General features: G+C 33.4%; 1 protein-coding gene across 1 annotated transcript in view; it reads left to right on the plus strand.

Moving 5' to 3' along the window:
- LOC123541000 (uncharacterized) overlaps window positions 1-18800 on the plus strand; it is a 101962-nt gene that overhangs the window by 13679 nt on the left and 69483 nt on the right. The window contains exons 17-50 of the mRNA XM_053545015.1: window positions 141-393; window positions 828-991; window positions 1763-1924; window positions 2212-2461; window positions 2771-2940; window positions 3558-3722; window positions 4040-4246; window positions 4623-4665; window positions 4872-5035; window positions 5462-5623; window positions 5962-6220; window positions 6459-6622; window positions 6777-6947; window positions 7357-7609; window positions 7794-7957; window positions 8204-8359; window positions 8651-8860; window positions 9719-9761; window positions 10026-10189; window positions 10733-10906; window positions 11136-11345; window positions 11730-11772; window positions 12120-12283; window positions 12733-12906; window positions 14153-14359; window positions 14601-14643; window positions 14852-15012; window positions 15220-15390; window positions 16057-16266; window positions 16459-16501; window positions 16801-16964; window positions 17252-17416; window positions 18206-18415; window positions 18656-18698. Coding sequence (XP_053400990.1) covers window positions 141-393; window positions 828-991; window positions 1763-1924; window positions 2212-2461; window positions 2771-2940; window positions 3558-3722; window positions 4040-4246; window positions 4623-4665; window positions 4872-5035; window positions 5462-5623; window positions 5962-6220; window positions 6459-6622; window positions 6777-6947; window positions 7357-7609; window positions 7794-7957; window positions 8204-8359; window positions 8651-8860; window positions 9719-9761; window positions 10026-10189; window positions 10733-10906; window positions 11136-11345; window positions 11730-11772; window positions 12120-12283; window positions 12733-12906; window positions 14153-14359; window positions 14601-14643; window positions 14852-15012; window positions 15220-15390; window positions 16057-16266; window positions 16459-16501; window positions 16801-16964; window positions 17252-17416; window positions 18206-18415; window positions 18656-18698 — 5506 coding nt within the window. The remainder of the gene's footprint in view (window positions 1-140; window positions 394-827; window positions 992-1762; window positions 1925-2211; window positions 2462-2770; window positions 2941-3557; window positions 3723-4039; window positions 4247-4622; window positions 4666-4871; window positions 5036-5461; window positions 5624-5961; window positions 6221-6458; window positions 6623-6776; window positions 6948-7356; window positions 7610-7793; window positions 7958-8203; window positions 8360-8650; window positions 8861-9718; window positions 9762-10025; window positions 10190-10732; window positions 10907-11135; window positions 11346-11729; window positions 11773-12119; window positions 12284-12732; window positions 12907-14152; window positions 14360-14600; window positions 14644-14851; window positions 15013-15219; window positions 15391-16056; window positions 16267-16458; window positions 16502-16800; window positions 16965-17251; window positions 17417-18205; window positions 18416-18655; window positions 18699-18800) is intronic.

Here is an 18800-nt window from a genome sequence, read left to right on the forward strand (position 1 = left end):
TATTCTTAATAAGGAACGTGAAAATCACAACAATGAATGATTAAACATAATGAATTATGGCCTTTATATTGTAAGCATCATGTAAAGTTAAATGTCCCAACAAATTAAGATCAGTTATCAGTTCGTTTGGTTACTTGCAGAATGTACCAGACTTTCAAAGCCACTAAGTCCGCTAGGTCAGGTGTCGTGCCATCTAAGTTCTACATGCATGTCTCTAGAATGTTGTATTGACACTGATATACTGCCGAGGACTATACACACTTTCTTACAAGTAAATGCATGTGAGCAAACACTTGCTGTTGGTATCGAAAAATTCACATTCGAAATGGATTTGGTTAGCTATGACTTTGGAACACCTGAGCACTTTTGGTTACAGAAAATATTCCGTATTGAGTAAGTATAATGTAAGGGTACTACTAAACATTTAGTTTTAGAAAAGGTAAATGCGTTTAATAGTTCATAGCGTGTTAACTAAATGAAGAGACCAAGTCTGTGTATATAGCGTTTTCGTCTTTTTACTAGGTCTGTGTAATTCTTTGTGCATTCCTAGATGTACATTACCATATGTAATATTCATTTTGTTCACGTTTCTAGCGTATTGAATATTGTACTTTTTTAAATTACTATTCCTCTTAAAGACTGTCCTTGATTGTACATTTAGGTAAGTCAGTTTGTATAGCAGACTGTTATTACTCGAGTGGACTGTTAATCAAAGCAAATACGTACTTGATACGTTTCGAAATATATTCCAATCTCGTCTTAATACAGCATATTAAAATAGACATGGAATTTCTAAGAAAATATAAAATAATTTTGCTTATTTACAGTTTCCGTCTTTTTGATCTGAAAGAAGAGAACGCGTATGTTCTTGACTTTGATATAAGTGTTTGCCTTGAGAGCGGGATAGGTTGCACGTTAATGCAAACTGTTTTATCGCAAGCATTATTACCGAAACCGCAATGTGGTCTAAAGGAAGGATTTAAAATAGATAGTGAGTATTACGATGCCATTTAAAGAACCGTAAATTAGTTTTTAAAGAAACTATTTTGTACTTTTGTTAAGAATTCGTTAAAGTGCTTATTTTAAATCAAATAAACTCAAATATAAGATTATTTATGAATTTTTAATCCTTAAAAATGATAACATCTAAATGTAATGGTCATATTAAGCATTTATATTTGACGTTGTATATTATATACATGTTTTGGATTGAAAGTGTTCAATTGATATTTGCTTCCTCGGCGTTTCTTTAGAATTAAAGCACCACATGTGCATATCTAGATTTTAACTGTTGTAAACACAGGCAATTTGAAATGCGTCAATGTAATGAATAACGCTTCGAAAATTATTAGCTATAATATTCAAAGCTGTGTATGTTTTGATATATATTGTTTTAAAGTATATAAACATGCACATGTTCGGAACAGGCTAACTTAGTTTCTGCTTGAGACTATTGTATCACGATTAAAAACTGATTTTTTTTCATTTATGCTTGAAGGATTCCAGGACTTCGTGGCATATGATTAATTTTAAGACTGACGTTTGGGTATAGGGCTTTACAGGTAGTAGTAAGCCTTTATGAACATTTATGACAAGTAGGCATTTTGTTCCCTGTAGTTGTTTATTCATTTTTGTAGACATGAGAACCATTTAAGGTAATGAAATTTTATTAAAGTTTTAATGTTATGTACTACCTTTAATGAATCGGCATTTTCTCAGAAGAAAATGTTTACTATGTTTCGATTATTTGTCTTGTTTCTAGATTTCTCAATGGTCGGATGGTTATCGAAACACGGTTATGCGCACGGAGATGTAATATCGGACCTTGATCACTCTGCTTTAATGTCAGATATTGGCTTACCAAGATACCTCCTGCTTTCCGAATGCAAGCTGTCAAATATTTCTGATAACAATGCAACGTCAGGTAAGTACTGTTGTTCACGGTAAACAAACACAGCTCATTTAGCCTATTTTGTTCTCATACAAGATCTATAGAGCGAGTGGTAGTAATTAAGTGCTAGTGGAAATTTTTCATTATGTACACCATTCTATAGACTTAATTTCATGTAAGGGATGCCGTTTTAATTAGGCGTCTCAATATTAGCATTACGGAAGAGCATGCGCATTTGATAATCATCATTACATAGTGAATATCTGTAAATGTCTTCATTTCAATCAAACAGGTAAAATAAATGATTGCAATTATTTCAGTATGCGCCTTAAGCCGACATATTGCTACTCTTCCGAGACAGCTGAGCTGCTATCTATCCACATGTAATGATGTGCAATGTTGTTTGTCTGTCGAGCCTCTTGGAAGAAACTTCATGATAAGTTTTAGCGTAGACCCATGTCGACAGCTGTTATCCGTTGCGATAGAAGAGTTCAAGACACAGATGTCACTTAATGACTTTGAATGGAACAAAGAACACGAAATATATTTTAAGGGTATCATAAGATTAATGTGAGTTCACACTTATAACGTTTTTCATTTTGGTTATTAATGTGTTCAAAATCATACAGTTACGAGCCTGTGTTATTGCTTATCAAGCACTTTGATACAATTATGATATATTTGTTCGTGTAGTACTATTGATGATTAGAACAATAAAACCATACATTTTAACGTGTAATACGCTTTCAGATAATTAAACTTTAGCAAACGTTAAATACTTCTTTTATTATAGGTATAGGACACTCGACCATTTCTGGTGTTGCTTAAAGAAATGGTATTAAACGTACCCTTAGTTTAATAATTCTTACTTCTTCTTAGGTTTGTATTGGATAATCTGGTCGGAGAAAATGCTTTTGTGTTATCACTCGACGTTAAAGCTTGTCTTGAATCAAAGGGCGCATGCTATTTTGAAAAGAACGTGTTCAACAGAGTAAAATTTTCTAAACGACTTTGTGAATATTCAGTGATGAGCTCCTTTCCTATTAAAGGTATGTATCATAGGAAGAATATAACTTACGAAGAAATTAAACGAGCAAATTCTGTATTCTGTAATAGTTTTGTTTTGACTGAGATTCGCAGATGTTGAACTGATGATAGAAATTTCATGTATCGTACCATGTAAGGCTTAAAGCACTGATATTCGGCAATCGGGGAAAAATGGCCTCAGGGTGGGTCGAGGGCGGGGGGGGGGGGCATGGTGCGGTCATGACCTTTTACAAATAGCGTTATTATCATCATCATCATTATTATTATTATTATTATTATTATTATTATTACAACGACATTGTATATCAAGTTATTCAGTTTCAGTTTATGTTCAATCTAACCGTACATATTTTGGTTTGTAATGTCATTAGTTCCACTTATATGCTACATTATCAATTCAAAATTGTATGGCCAATGCAAATCATTGCAACTGGAATGAAAAATAGTACTATATTTGCAAATCTTATAACGATGTACGACCGGCAACAGCGCAAACAATTATAGGCTATTATTGATAGAATAAACAAAGTGCTAAGACTTATTACATTGGCGTTTCCATGAAAGGATAAACTGATGGTATTTATAATGTATATTCATATACCTGTGTGTCAATTTTCAGAATTTTCACTACTTGAATGGAAACTACACAATAACCTACCAACAGACTTGCCACTGGAAAGTCCATTATCTGATATATTGCTTGACGACTTAGGCCTTTTAACGTACTTAAATGAAATCCAATGTGAGCTAAACCACACAAAGCACAATGCTGGATGGATAAACAGTACGTTTTTAAACATTATAACGAGACATTTCGGCTATTTAGAATAATATTGCTGAACAATTTGAGTTAAGCACATTCACATATTGTAGGTTAGATACATATTTAGAACCCTGGAACTTGTGTTACTTGAAAGACAACAATATTGAAATTAGATTAAAAGTTTTGTCTGTCATATTATAATTAATTGTTTATATTACCTGACCCCAGTTTTTAGGTTATGCTGGAAATCCAAGTATCAGTAATGCTATTCGAAATATAATGTAAGTCAGTCAGTACTGCTTTTTATTACTTTACACGTATATTTTGTTGTTTATCAGATTGTCCATACATAAACACCAAGATTTTGCCACAAATCCTATCATGCACGTTAGACAGCACATGTTCTAAGCTAGAATGTTGTGTATCAGTGGAAGCTATCAACAGAAATGTTCAATTTGAGTACGACATTAATGTCTGCGAATCAACCGTGGAAGTCAGCGTTGAAAAATTACAGCTGAAACGATCTTTCTTCGACTTCTATTGGGGTACATGCTATTTCCTTTTTACACTATATAGGCTGAATAATGCCCTAGACCGTCCATACTGTCGAAATATCAAAATTTCTTTTTTGCTGTTGTGTATCTCTATTATAATGTCTAGTGACAAGAAGTGGCTATAAGGCTGCATATAGGTCATTAACATTGACTTAATTCTACAGTTTACTGTCCTGTAACACAATTATATCAAAATAAACATTCAAAACAAAAAGCAACATTTGTTATCCAAATCAGAACAAGTAGATTAAAGTTTCAGTAGCTGTAGCTAAATAACGTAAAGCGTTGTTACAAGGCTTAATGGTGTTCTATATAAGTGCTATGTGTCTTTAGGATTTAATTAATACATCTGCTCTGCTTTAAACAGGAAAGCCAAAAAGATTGAACTTTGGTGGCATTGTTCGTTTAGAGTGAGTACTGAATAGTTACTAGCTCAGTAAAATTTCCACTGGAAATTAAATAAATTGCATCATTAAATTATTTGTATAATTTAATTACACATATAAGTATTCTTTAAAATTGTAACTATAAACTTTCTCTAATAGTTTGTCGAAAATACCTTTACAATAACTTTGACGTAACTATTCTAAATGATTTGTGACAATGATTTCTTCAGCTTTTCCTTTACTGATCTCCCAAATGAAAAGAAGATTCTGTCGAGCACATCAATAAGTGTTTGTTTCGAGTCGACATCGTCCTGTGCATTACAGACAACTGTACTTGATGAATTGCTCTTTCCAAAAGAATTGTGTGAATGGAATAAAAATTTTGTCTTAAAGGGTAACTTTCTAAACCATACTTTATTAGTGATTCTTTTAATCGCTTCCATATTGATACAAATGTAATTATTGTTTTTATTTCTGTGAATTATAACAGAACTATCAAGAATAAATATGTAATTACAATCCGTTGCGAAACAGGGTAATATGATATCAGTGACTCAAATGTATTTAACTGAATGCAAATTTCGATATAAAGGACAAGTAATCGGTGTTTCAGTCAAGCCAGTTTGGAATAGTAGTAGCAGAACAGTAATGGTCAGAATTTATATGTGTCCTGTGCAGATGTAAAGTTTACTCGGTCAGCAATAGGGTTTTTTTATCATTCGTTCAACATAAATTTCATTAATGCCTTTTTTCATAATTATGTAATGTTATACACGCTTTCTAAAGTTATACTTTCTTGTTTTCCATTTATCACTTTTAGATTTCTCTTTGCAACGATGGATATCGCATGAAGGTCTTATACAGGGCATTCCATTAAATCAGTACTATGCATCAAAATTGTTAGAGGAACTGAACCTTTCTCCGTTTTTAATGAAAGATTACTATATAAAGGATCTATCCAGAAATATGTCATGGACTTTTGGTAAATATAAAGCTACATATTATACGTAAACTATTATGATCACAAGTTTTACATAAAAATACTGATCGGTTATACATGGTGGAATATTTGACCTTTTTACAAGTTACAAACGCACAATTTACAAACGCTATTAGCTCTAATACTATTTGTTCGCCAACATCACTACTATGTGCTAACATGGATATATTTTTGCACAGAGCAACAAAGTTATACTTATGAGGGCCTGAAATAGCTTTACTAAGTAATCTGATTACTCAGTATGTGTATCATTTTTGACATGAATTTTTGAAATTGTTAAATGAATACATTACATCTAACATTGTTTTTTACTGATTTAGATTGCCCTAGAAGTGTCAGCACCGGAATGAATAACTTGCCATACAATATGCAATGTGTTATTGGCCAAAGCTGTACTGCTGTCGAATGTTATGTTGGAGTAGAAATATTGAACAGAACATTTAAAACACAAGTGAACATTGACTCCTGTGCACATCAAATAACCTTTGCTGTTGAAAAGTATCAACATAGCAAACAGCTTTTTAATTACACATGGGGACAAACAGAACATACATGGTTGTTTGGTGTTATCCGCATGAGGTATAACATCCCTCTTTGTTACAAGAGAATGTGTTAATCGCTGTCAAGACTTCTCTGTTTCAAAACCAACATAATTGTTAATTGGCTGAATTCAATGCAATTTTGCTTTTTGAAAAATTAATCAGTTGTATTGGTGATGAGTTGTAATAGTGACCTTAACACAATTGCATTTTCATGAGCTGTAACATGCAATTTTGATTTTGCATTGTATTTATGACATTCTTTGTTTTCATTTAAGCGTATCCGTATATAACCTTGGTGGAGAAGGGAAATACGTTGTCAATTTGAACATTAGTGTGTGTCTGGAAGCACATGCATCATGTCAAACCAATGTTCAAGTTCTTGAAAACGCGGTACTTCCAAAACTCAACTGTGACTGGAATGCTGATTTTGCTGATCCAGGTATGTTGCCCTAATGCAAAGTTGCTGTCTTATGATACCTACATGCTTACAACGGTACGTTGTTATATCAAAATTCAATTGTTTTGAGAACTTTTTAAGTGTTTATATTAAATCTACAGTGTATTGCTTAATAATGCTTCAATACATTCCACAGATTTTGATATGAACGTTTGGTATAGAACACAAGGACTCTCCCCTGGCACAGATTTGACAGAAAAGTACACTCATATACTATACAACGATCTCAATCTGTCACCATACATTGGGAAACCTTGTTTGTTTAACAACAACACATTTAACATTTCTGAAGCAGGCTGGGCGAATGGTAATATATCAATGCTTTCTTCTCTAATATCTTAGCTTAATGAAACAATCCCCATCTCTTCTTAATTGAAATATATATAAACTATGATGTATATTTGTATGTTAGATATAACGAATTGTGCATTTTCAGTGCTTAAAGCGCATTTCTCGGAATGAAAAGTATAGTCAAAGTACATATTTTATTGTTTAGCCGACTTTGGTGAATAAAGCGGGAAATTTTTTCATTATTTATCAAACCTACTATCACGTTTTGATATTGAACCATTCAAATAAGTTCAGTAAATCCATTTTACGAATGCATTAGACTTAACTTCATTAGGAATTGTTGAAAATGATTCAACATGTAATTTCGCAACAAAACTTTGTGCCTAAAATTCACTTTTGATATTATTTATAATACGACGTTTCAGAATGTCCGTATGATGTTGATTTACCTCAACTTCCGGATTCTACAAAGTGCCGAGTGCCGACGTTTTGTACCGGCATAGAATGCTGCACAGAAGTAAATCTCGTTCGCAGACATATCAGAACATACATCTTCCTACATACGTGCTTAGGTCGTCTTGAAATTGGTATAGAGAAGATGAAATACACCCTTGATTTGAATGACTTTGAATTTGGAACAGAGAAAAGTGTCAGCTTACAAGGGGTTTTCAGACTTCGGTATATATGAGCATTTATTTAAATAAATCGGTCTTGCACTTTGATTTGTTGAACCTATAATATTATGTACTGTAATTGTATGAAATAAAGCACAAATTTTGAACACACATGCATAACCTAAAATGAAGTATTATCTGGTAATGAGTTTAATGAGCATTGGCTTTAAATTGCAATTTTATTACAGATTTGTTATAGAAGACCTGAGAAATGAGGGCGTTCTTCTAATGACATTGGAGATCGATGTTTGTTTTTCTGCAAAGCAAACCTGTATGGAAAATATAAAGATCTTGAAAAATACAAAACTTCGAAAACCTGTCTGTGATATGAGTACCGGATACAAAATTACAGGTAGTAATGTTACGTTTTGTGAATGTGTAAATAAAATGAGTTATGTTAAAATAATGAAAAATCATTTGTCATTGGACATATATACACATGTTTTATACTCATACATTCAGTTCTTGTGACTGTGACTACTGGTATATGGCATATGTGAGTGCAAACTCTGGTTACTTAAAGACATTCATAATGATACAAATTTAATGTTGCTGGGAAATGGAGTGAAGCAACGTACAATTCTGACGTCTATTGTAGATTTCTCGATGCAGAACTGGCTGAAAAACAAAGGACTCGTAGCGGGAAATATTGGAGCATTACAACTGTCCATGCTGTATGAGGAACTCGGATTATCAACCTACCTAAAAGGAGATGCTTGTAATATACCAAAAAACTCAACAAGTTGGAAAAGAGGTATTTTTAACAACTGTTTTTTTTTTCTTATGTTTGCATGCCATAACTTAAAACACAAAAATATGTTAACGTTTATTCTCTAAATTGGACTTTGGTATTTGTTTTCTTTTTACAAAAAAAGTCCATTTAGTATGTGCACAGAGAAAAGGAAAGGGAGAAAAAAGCTTATACTGAATCCATAGTCTTTGCTCCACAATCTGAAAACTCGTGAGAACTATCAATTCCAAATTATATGTAGTTTGTTCTACTGAATTTTTTCTGATGATGATTAAAATACGATCCACGTTTCAGACTGTTCACTAAATATTGATCTACCAGATCTGCCAGATAACGTTTTCTGCACTATCAGCAAGACATGCAATGCTATTGACTGTTGTTTGAAGTCTAAACTGCTTCAGCGTATTTTTGCTGTGAGTCTGAAAGTGGATCAATGTAAGATGGTACTGACAGCGGTTATAGAAAAGGTTACCTTCGAAATACCACTGCTTGTGTATGAATGGGGTACGTTTTGCTTTATCTTTAATGCTTAACAGTATAAGTTATTTGTAAAATCATTCTTACACAACCAATCATATAATGAGTAGATGGTCCGGTGGTCTGGTCGGCACACGCATGTCTTTAAATACAGAGGTCTGGGTTGGACTCCCAGTCAAGCAACGGCAATTTCTGAGATGCTCCTAAATTTTTCCAGCCTAATTAAAAGGCCATTACAAGGTCATCCCAGAGTGATGGCTTCGCGTATATCGGGAGCGCTAAGGAGCCAAATTGTGTATTCAGAAAGAGACGAAAGTTCTTATATAATGGATTTCTTTCTCTTTCTCTCACTCTGTTCAATGACGTCTCTTGCGCTGTCCATATGGTCTCATCTTTCTTTGTCTCTACCAGTAGAGGCGCATTGTAGGGCTTCTTTTGTATTAAAATGCTTTTAGACATGTTTATCATGAAAATAGCACTATATAAATTTGGTACATTATAAAAGTATAATACATATAACATAATTGTGGGATATCTTATATAGTATCGTGAATTAAATGATTTGTTTTAATCATCTTTGTCTTCCCATCTTTTCAATCAAACCGAACTCCTACTTTATGACAAAGAAAATTGAATTGTGTTCCTGGAACGTGACTACCTGTTGGATATTAGTTCCTATTTTACTGTATTTGTCTTTGATATTATGTTTGAATTTGTGTACTAAATAGAACATTGCATTTAGTTTTTTCTTCGTCACATCTATTTCCTATGATATACACTAGTTTTAAAATAGTTTTTACATACATGTTAAGCTGGAAGAGACGCTAAATGTGTACTACGTCAAGTGTGTTTACATCTTCATATCACTAATTATCATATTTTCAGGTTTAGAGAAGGACTTTGACTTGTTTGGCGTAATTCGAATGAGGTAATACTGGTTTTGGATTTAATAAGATAATGAGAATACCATGTTTAAATAGTAAAATTGCTATCTTTACAACTTTAGTAGTGTACATCTAGGACATTATATAAGTTCATCCTTTGGTTGAGGATAGATGTTGTTATCACAAAGAATCAATTGTTTTTTGAAATTGTAGTGAAATCAACTACCACTTTTGCTTGTTGTGTTAAGGAAATGAGCTGGACAATAATAATATAATATTTAAATATGTTAACATACCTCTCTTTGTAGATATTCCGTTGATGATCTGCATATTGGTGGAAAGTATATTTTAAATGTACAAATGGCTGTTTGTCTTGAGTCCAGGGACCAATGCGAAACTATTGTATCTGTTTTAAACAACACTCTGCTGACGAAAACCCCATGTGACTTGGATCCAGGGTTTGTTGTTCAAAGTAAGTTCGTATAGATCGTGGAGATTGTGCTAAGTACTCACTGAAAACAATAGATATACTGATCGGTTAAGACGACACAAAACAAATGAGCCGTGCCATGGGAAAACCAACATAGTGGGTTTGCGACCAGCATGGATCCAGACCAGCCTGCGCATCCGCGCAGTCTGGTCAGGCTCCATGCTGTTCGCTTTTAAAGCCTATTGGAATTGGAGAAACTGTTAGCGAACAGCATGGATCCTGACCAGACTGCGCGGTCGCACAATCACTATGTTGGTTTTCTCATGGCACGGCTCAAATGTACCTCATTTCTTCTAATATCGTTTACTGACATATTAGACACTGGCTTCTGATACATTTTGCACCTATGTGTTATGATTGTGTAACTTCTGCTCAAAACATCTATCTAGGAGCACTTTTATTGAATCAAATTTGTTCAAATGGTGAACCAAGATAATTCTGGGAATGTTCGGAAGATTTTCATGTCGGTTTATATCATGAGTAAATGATATATTGCTTGTTCACATTATTTTTGTGATACTCCAGATTTCTCTCTCTCTTCCTGGCTTACGACCAAGGGGTATCCACTGAAAAGTTACCTAGGGGATGACGTCACGGCAGAACTTCTCGAAGTTCTCGGTATTGTTGGATACCTAAATGAGACACAATGTGAAAGGAAATCACCAACATATACTCCATCAGCATATGGATGGAAAAGGAGTATGTTTACACTTATATTTAGTATACTTTTATGCTTCCTTTTTGATTCAGTGATTTTTGTATTGCAGATATATGAAGGTAGATTTGTTTTGGATTTTCTGCTTATAAAAGTCCAGTATGAGCAATTCATTTGATATAAACATTGTTTAACCTATGAATACATAGCCGGAATAAACTTACGTTTCTAATCATATACTTCTTATTGAACACTCCTTTTTCGAATATTTAGGTTGCTCTCTTGGGGTAAACGTGAGTCCTCTTCAAAATATACTGACATGTGCCCTGCAAGAATCTTGTTCAGCTGTGGACTGTTGCATTGATGTGTATTTGTTGGAAAAATCGTTCAACGTAAAATTTAATCTTAATCCGTGTACAAATATGTTGGAAATTGGCATTGAAAGACTGACATTTGATTTACCTTTAGAAGACTACATATCTGGTGCGTATTTATTTTCTAATAGTATTGTTACCGAAGGTCAGACGTAACGTGTTGTCTAATATATTCTTTATTTTCTTTGCTTTAAATGTAATCACATGGTGAACCCTTATATTTCTTAGGAGGTTCAGTAGATTTTCTTGTCGGGTTAGGCAAAACCTAAAGACCGAAAAAAATAAATGGTCACGAAAACAAATTATGGGGTTTGCTAATGCTCCTACATAGTTTGGAAGGTGGTAAATAGCGAAATTAATTATTACTTATACTTTAATCTACTAAAAGTAAATAATCTCAAAATTAAACTTGCTTATTATTTCTCCATCATCATCATAATCATCATCATCGTCCTTAACACATGTGGACACATTTATCGTTGTATGTTTTCAGGATCTCAGTCACGTTTCTGTTTATATGGAGTGATCTGCTTGGAGTAAGTCATACAAGATTGAAAAGATTCAAATATGTCAATATTATTTATAGGACAGTATCGATATTTGCAAAACTTAAATAACCATGTAATGGACCATATATCACATTTTTCAAAAAGTGACATTTTATCATTGGAATCTTAGAATTGTTTACGCAAGCCATTTTGAGGTCAATGATAATTTATTCGTTGTCTATGCAAGAAAACCACCGCTTGCTATAAAGGTATGTGGCCAAAGTTCAGTTTTGGATATTAACGATAGAAAATGAAAGATAAGAATTGTCAGACTGTCTTTCCAGGCTATTGCTCATATTAAATGAATGTATGTATATCATTTCTACATATTCCAGTTATTCTATCAAGGATCTGACTTGGTCAGGGATCTATATCGTCGACCTGAAACTCAGCATATGTTTCGATTCTTCAACACCATGCCATATAGAAAGTCAAATTTTCAAATCTACTGTATTGCCGAAAAAGATCTGTGACTGGGAAGATGCGAATTTAATACAAAGTAAATACTCGTGAAATTGTAAATATTTCAGTGTTTGAGATTTTAATTTGTTCTATATATGCATATGCGTATCTGTATAAAACACATGTAATAGGCCCTTTTTTGCTTATAATTAAAAGTGTTTTGTTTGATAAATTCAATCAAATTGCTGTTAAAGGATTTACATGTTTGATTAATGAACCTTTACATCTAGATTTAGTTGATACAACAATGGTCTGAATGTTGAAACCACGGATGCGTACTGGCATATATAATGAAAAATATGTAGGTAATTTCAACTCTTATACAATATCATTGTTTTAAAGAGACTTTTACAATAAACGGATATATATGAGGGAAAATCCTGAGTGGATAATTTCTTCGCGCACATACTAAAAGATCATTTTATCAAATTCCAAACAATGCACCAAACTTATGTTTTATGACTGACAGATGTAGTCCTGTTTCAGATTTCACACTAAGTGATTGGTATTCAAAGCGAGGATTCGTGGAGATGAAACAGTTACCCTCTTATATAGCTGCAGCACTAGAAAATGATATTGGACTGTCAATGTATCTTAGCGATGTTGAATGTAACAGAAACCAGGCACCGTATCTATCGAATTCTTCCGATTGTTCATCAGGTAAGCTACTAAGCTTAAGAAAAATATAAACGTTGAGAAAATATTTCGCCTATGTACAATGAACAAGTATATTCTGTCTTAAGCTGAAGTACAACAATCTAAGCTTAATGCTTAATAGAAGTCATTAGGTTCCCGCTAATGTCTGGAATAATGCACAGAGTGGTATCACTAATACGCACTGTGTAAGACAACATGTTGTTTCAGAGAGTGTTACAGTTTTGTCGAACCCGCTTGCGGTGAGCTCGATATAGTCGTCACTTTTGGTGTATGTGCGTGTGTCCGTCCGTTCGTCCATCCGTGCGTGCGTACATCCGTCCGATTTTCCGGACCATAAATTTGACATGTTCCTATCTCAAAGGTCAAGGTCACAGTTGGAGGTCAAAGGTGAAATTGAAGATTTTCCGGACCATAACTTTGACATGCATTGACCACATTTGTTTATATTTGGCATGAATGTTTACCTCAATGAGAAGGAGTGTCTTGCGCAAACCCTATCTTTCTATCTCAGAGGTCAAGGTCACAGTTGGAGGTCAAAGGTCAAATTGAATCTTGTCCAGAGCATTTTTTTTTCATGCATAGCGGGATTTTTATGTTACTTGGCATGAATGTTGACCTTTATGGGACGGAGTGTTATGCGCAAGAACAAGGTCCCTAGGTCAAGAGTCAAGGTCACACATAGAGGCCAAAGATCAGATACAAGAATGACATTGTCTGGAGCATGTCTTCTTCATGAATGAGGGGAATTTGATGTAACTTGGCACATACGTTCAACACAATAGGCAATCTTGTTTTTAGAATTACTTCCCTTTGTTGTTACTATAAATTCCATATATTGTCAATTTCTTATCACTGTCCGAGGGGAAAAATTGAGACCACTTTTCTGTGGTACAACATGCATGTTACATCCAAATTTTTGGTGTATTTTGACCTATCTCTACCTGGTAAGGAGTTATATAATTAAAATCTAAAAAAATTACATATTGAAATACAGGTGTTAGTATAAGTCAGTTCTGACACCACCAAATAATATAATAAATGTTACTTTTATAGACAGCTGGCGGGCTCGACATTCTGCCCTTGGGCATGCAGAATGTATTTCTAGTTTCTACTACATACATGTAGATATTATATTTGCATATGAATGCAATAACTTAAGAAAGAATATTCTAAGATATTAGACACAATAATTATAACAGTGCATGTTTCTGTCCCAACGTAACTTAACGCAATATTCTTTATCTTTAAGATTGCCCGCTCCAAATACACAGTTCAGTTTATGATGATATGTCTTGCTATATCCCGGATTATTGCACAGCTGTTGATTTATGCGTCTATGTACCGCTTATCAACCGAAATATCCACGCATACCTTCGACTACACGCCTGTGATGCTTTGTTGGATGTCGGAATTGAACAGTTCAAATTTTCAGTCGGACTGTTTGACTATGAATTTGGTATGCAAATGTTATGTATTGATATTTATATACGAATGTTATAGCAGCTTAGATATATGTTGGACCATAAACTTACATGTACTTCTATCGAGATTTAAGACATGCTCTGTTTAAACTTAACTTCAAAGTACTAGTACCAGAGATGATTATGCACAAGTTAATGTAATATATACGTTTTGTAAGGAATAAACAAAACTAAAGGTCTGTAGTTTTTGATAGAGTTAACACTATTATATTTAAGGAAATGACGATGAAGTTAACCTGAAGGATGTGTTCAAGCTGAGGTAAGTACAGCTGATTTAAACTAAAATCAGTATGAAAACTATCCGATTGCAATTTACTACATTCTGCTTATAGTTAGATGTTAAAGGTGATTTTTTTTCGTTCAGTTTTTTCTGTACTTAATAAGATAAATGCTAGCCATTTTGTTTTAAAAACAATATTGCTACAAATGCTCATAAAACATTTCTTCCATTACGATGTTTTTTCCAGGTTCCGAATTGATGATCTTGCAACTAGGGGAGTGTTTGTAGTGAACCTTGAATTCAGTATCTGCTTTATAAATTCAAGTTGTGAGAACACATATGTTATATTTGATCGCACTGTACTACCGAAGTTGCCATGTTCTTGGGATTTGGGATTTAGAAATGAATGTAAGTAGACAGGGACACATTGTATCTAGGGAATAGTTAAAGCCTGTTTAAAATATTTATTTTTTTCTGAAACCGGGTGTTGATTCGAACTTTCGAGAGAGCAAAACCCAGAACAGATTATGGAAAATGTTACTCCTGATCATTATGCTCGTCATATATATCATGAACAGTATATTACAAGAGGTACATATATACAATTTATTTCAGCATTTTCTGTGACTAAATGGATGTCTGACAGACATATTACGAAAGGAGAAGTGACGGACGTACAACGCAAAGAATTGTTCGAAACACTTGGTTTAGCAGCCTATCTTGAAGACAATGCTTGCTATCTTTCTGAACAGCCATACTCTCCATCAGCTAATGGCTGGAATACCGGTATTGTCATTACATTTAATAGTTTATGCCAGCGATTTAATTAATATGATATTTTGCTTTCTCGACAGTGTTGAGATGGGGACGTCTTTTACACAAAATTGCCTAAAACCGAATAATCTGAATGAAGAAATTTCTGTTTCCAGACATCAACTACTGTATGCACCATTTTGCAATATATTTATCATTATAAAATATCTATCAGAAGACCTTCAAGTTGTAGCAGATGTTCAAACACACCTGAAATTTTCTATATGGGCACAGCTGTCGCCAACAAGTAAAATTGACCACGAATACTGTGAAAGAAGTATCTAAATATCTTAATTATCATAATTTTGTAACATTGTGCCATTTAAAGCTTAGGTGAACATTGTCCTTCCTATAATGTGTGTGTCAGGTTTGATGTAAAAATTTGTTAGTTAAAATAATACTCCTTCAAACCCAGTATGAGGTCGAATGCCAAGTAATTCATTGATTGCGCTAAATAATGTATATTGTGACAACTAATATCTGGCCCTAAAATATGAAACCATGTATTTAGTTACCCAGTGCTCAACTTGCACGACAATAATTTCTATGATATAGATAGTCTTGAGAATTTTCAGAATCAAGAGCTAGTTATCTTATTCACTATTTTAAAGCTGAATACTATATAATATTTTTTTTCAGACTGTCCAGCTAAATTAACCCTAAAACCGCTGTCATCCGGTATCGGCTGTTATATTTCTAACATGTGTACAGCTGTTCAATGTTGTCTCGAATTAGACATTGTTCAGACTTCTGTTCAATTCTATGTCACTGTTGATGGATGCGAAAAACAACTGACAGTTGGAATAGAGCAAATGGAAACAGTGAAGGATTTAAGAAACTACCAGTTTGGTAAGTCTTGAGTAAAGTACTAAAATTTCATTTCCAATGACTTCATGTACTAGCTAAGGTTGTAGATTGGTTCTTAAGTAGAATATGTTTTGTTTCGAATTATGTGTGACAATATGTTACAATCAATCATGTAAATCTAGCTTCTGTCAAACAGAGGCTGTTAAACACTTGATTTGTTTTTTAATTAAATAGGGTCCTGGGATCGTTTCTATTTGTATGGCGTCTATAGAATAGAGTAAGTATTCTGCTTTTACTTTACAATTTATTAAAAGTGTTTTATAAGCAGAAGCTGCTTTTCTTTTCGAAGAACAAATAACCATGAAACTACAGAGCAGTCTTGAATAAAGCAAATATATTTCCTCACAATTTCAAGAACAAAAGGAAAAGCTTTAAAAATTGTAAATTTTCTGGCGTTTGAAATGTAGTCATAATATTTGTTTCTTTTATTTACGTAATCTATCAAATAGTATTATATGGCATTATGTAGGGCTGTCAATATGATATACTTTGCAACTTTATTAATTTTTCTTATAGCTACTTGATCGAAAATTTCCAAGGAGGTCGTAAATATGTCATGGATATGAATATCAGCGCTTGTTTTGAAAGCGATGGGGAATGCGCCAATACGATTCCTGTCCTCCAAAAAACAATTTTGCCTAAAGTAAAATGTGATTGGCTAAATGGATTCACTGATGATGGTAAGTACTAAGTTTGTGTGAATAGAAAATATATATAATTTCACGACAATGCTTTATTTTCAGACAGAATACTTTCATTGTCGTATCAATGCAAACTTAAGAAAAACAACTCTCTCCATGGTATATGTGAATATCCAACATATTACAGCGACAGAAATCCCAATATCTACATCAGTCAGAACATTTGTACATCCTTATTACAGTTTAAGTGCAGAACATTTAGTTTAAATGTTTATCCTTGCTATTTTGTCTGTTGACTTACCAGTGTCCGTTTTGTTGTTATGTAGACTTTTCACTTACATCATGGAAAAGCGACAAAGGCGTTAGCAAAAGTGAACAACTTTCGCCTACCTTGTTTGATTTACTTGCGAGTGATTTGGGAATAAGCCAGTATCTCAAAGACGAGGAGTGTAAACTGTCTTCCGTCAGGCCTTTGCACGGATGGAAAAACTGTAAGTTTGTTTTATTTATTATTTTGAATTAGCTGGTTATTTAGATACGATGATAAGCAATTCTATCAATAAGTACTTACGTAAGCATTCAAGGATTTGCCAAAGGCATTAGAAGTACATGTACCAATTCACTGTAAAAAAATGAGCAATTGATAAAACTGAAATAAAAATGCTTTATACATAGTTTCCTAAATAACTAAGTGTATTCTTAGCAAGAAAATTATGATTACTACAACAGGAAATTTTTATCGCATGATCAGTTTTGGGGAAAATGGTTATTTCTATTGGATTTATGTCCTTAATTTTTGTCTGTGTGCAGTGTACAAACAGGTCCTGTCTACTGCATTGAAATGATGTTTGAAAGAAGTTCGAAAGGGCAAATTCCCACTACAATATTTAGTAATACATTCAAGATAAACGTAAATGTAACAAATTTGTTTAACACTCGTGCATATTTAGCGAATGGTCAATTATAACAGGACTTACGTATATCCTTTCAATTCTAAGATGAATGACTTGACACATGTATAAAAAGCTAACGGAATGCTTGCTTTTTATCACTGGATTTACATATGATAATTCTATATTCTTACATAGAAAAAAATAAAATAAAATTTCAATTCATTTATATAAAAAGTCTATTTTTTTTTCATTTCAAAGCTGGTATACTTGTTTCAAAAACCTTTCTAGAAATTCAATTAATATCCGCCCAATACCTTTTAACAAATTGCATAGTTATCATGTTTATTTCCGGTACTTTGATATCTTTATATTTCTATTCTGTTTCAGTGTGTCCTTTGAATGCTAACGTTTCTATTTTACCAAACAACATGGAGTGCATCATGGGTCTTACTTGTTTGACAATCGACTGCTGTCTCTTTGTCAGTGATCTTAATCGAAGCTTCAGTGTTTCTCTGCACGTAGATGACTGTGACTATCAGATATCAGCAAGCATTGAAAATCTGATTATGGAAAGAAAATTGTCCGCCTTTGAATTTGGTAACACGTTTCTTTGATATAATATATAGAACATTCTGCTGATTAGGTCATAGTTATTTTAGTCAGCGTAACATGTATTTTAGTAAAAATGTCGGTAAACAGAAGCGACAGTTTAATTGTATTTGTTAAAATGTCATAATAGTTTGTAGCCTGGCATATAGAATAAGAAGCACTTTAACACTTTATTTCAATTGTCTAGTGCTAAATGGTGGTAAAACGTATGTATATGCCTTGTTACAGGTAAAAGGATCTCATTTGACATGGACGGACTAATATCTATGCGGTGAGTGTTAACATCATTATTATGGCTACTAGTTTGAAGGTGCAGTTCATAGATTTAACAACTGTACTAGTGCTGACATTATAAATTAGTGGCTCTTATCTG

This window comes from Mercenaria mercenaria, chromosome 1 (assembly GCF_021730395.1).
Source record: "Mercenaria mercenaria strain notata chromosome 1, MADL_Memer_1, whole genome shotgun sequence".
Lineage (NCBI taxonomy): Eukaryota > Metazoa > Mollusca > Bivalvia > Venerida > Veneridae > Mercenaria > Mercenaria mercenaria.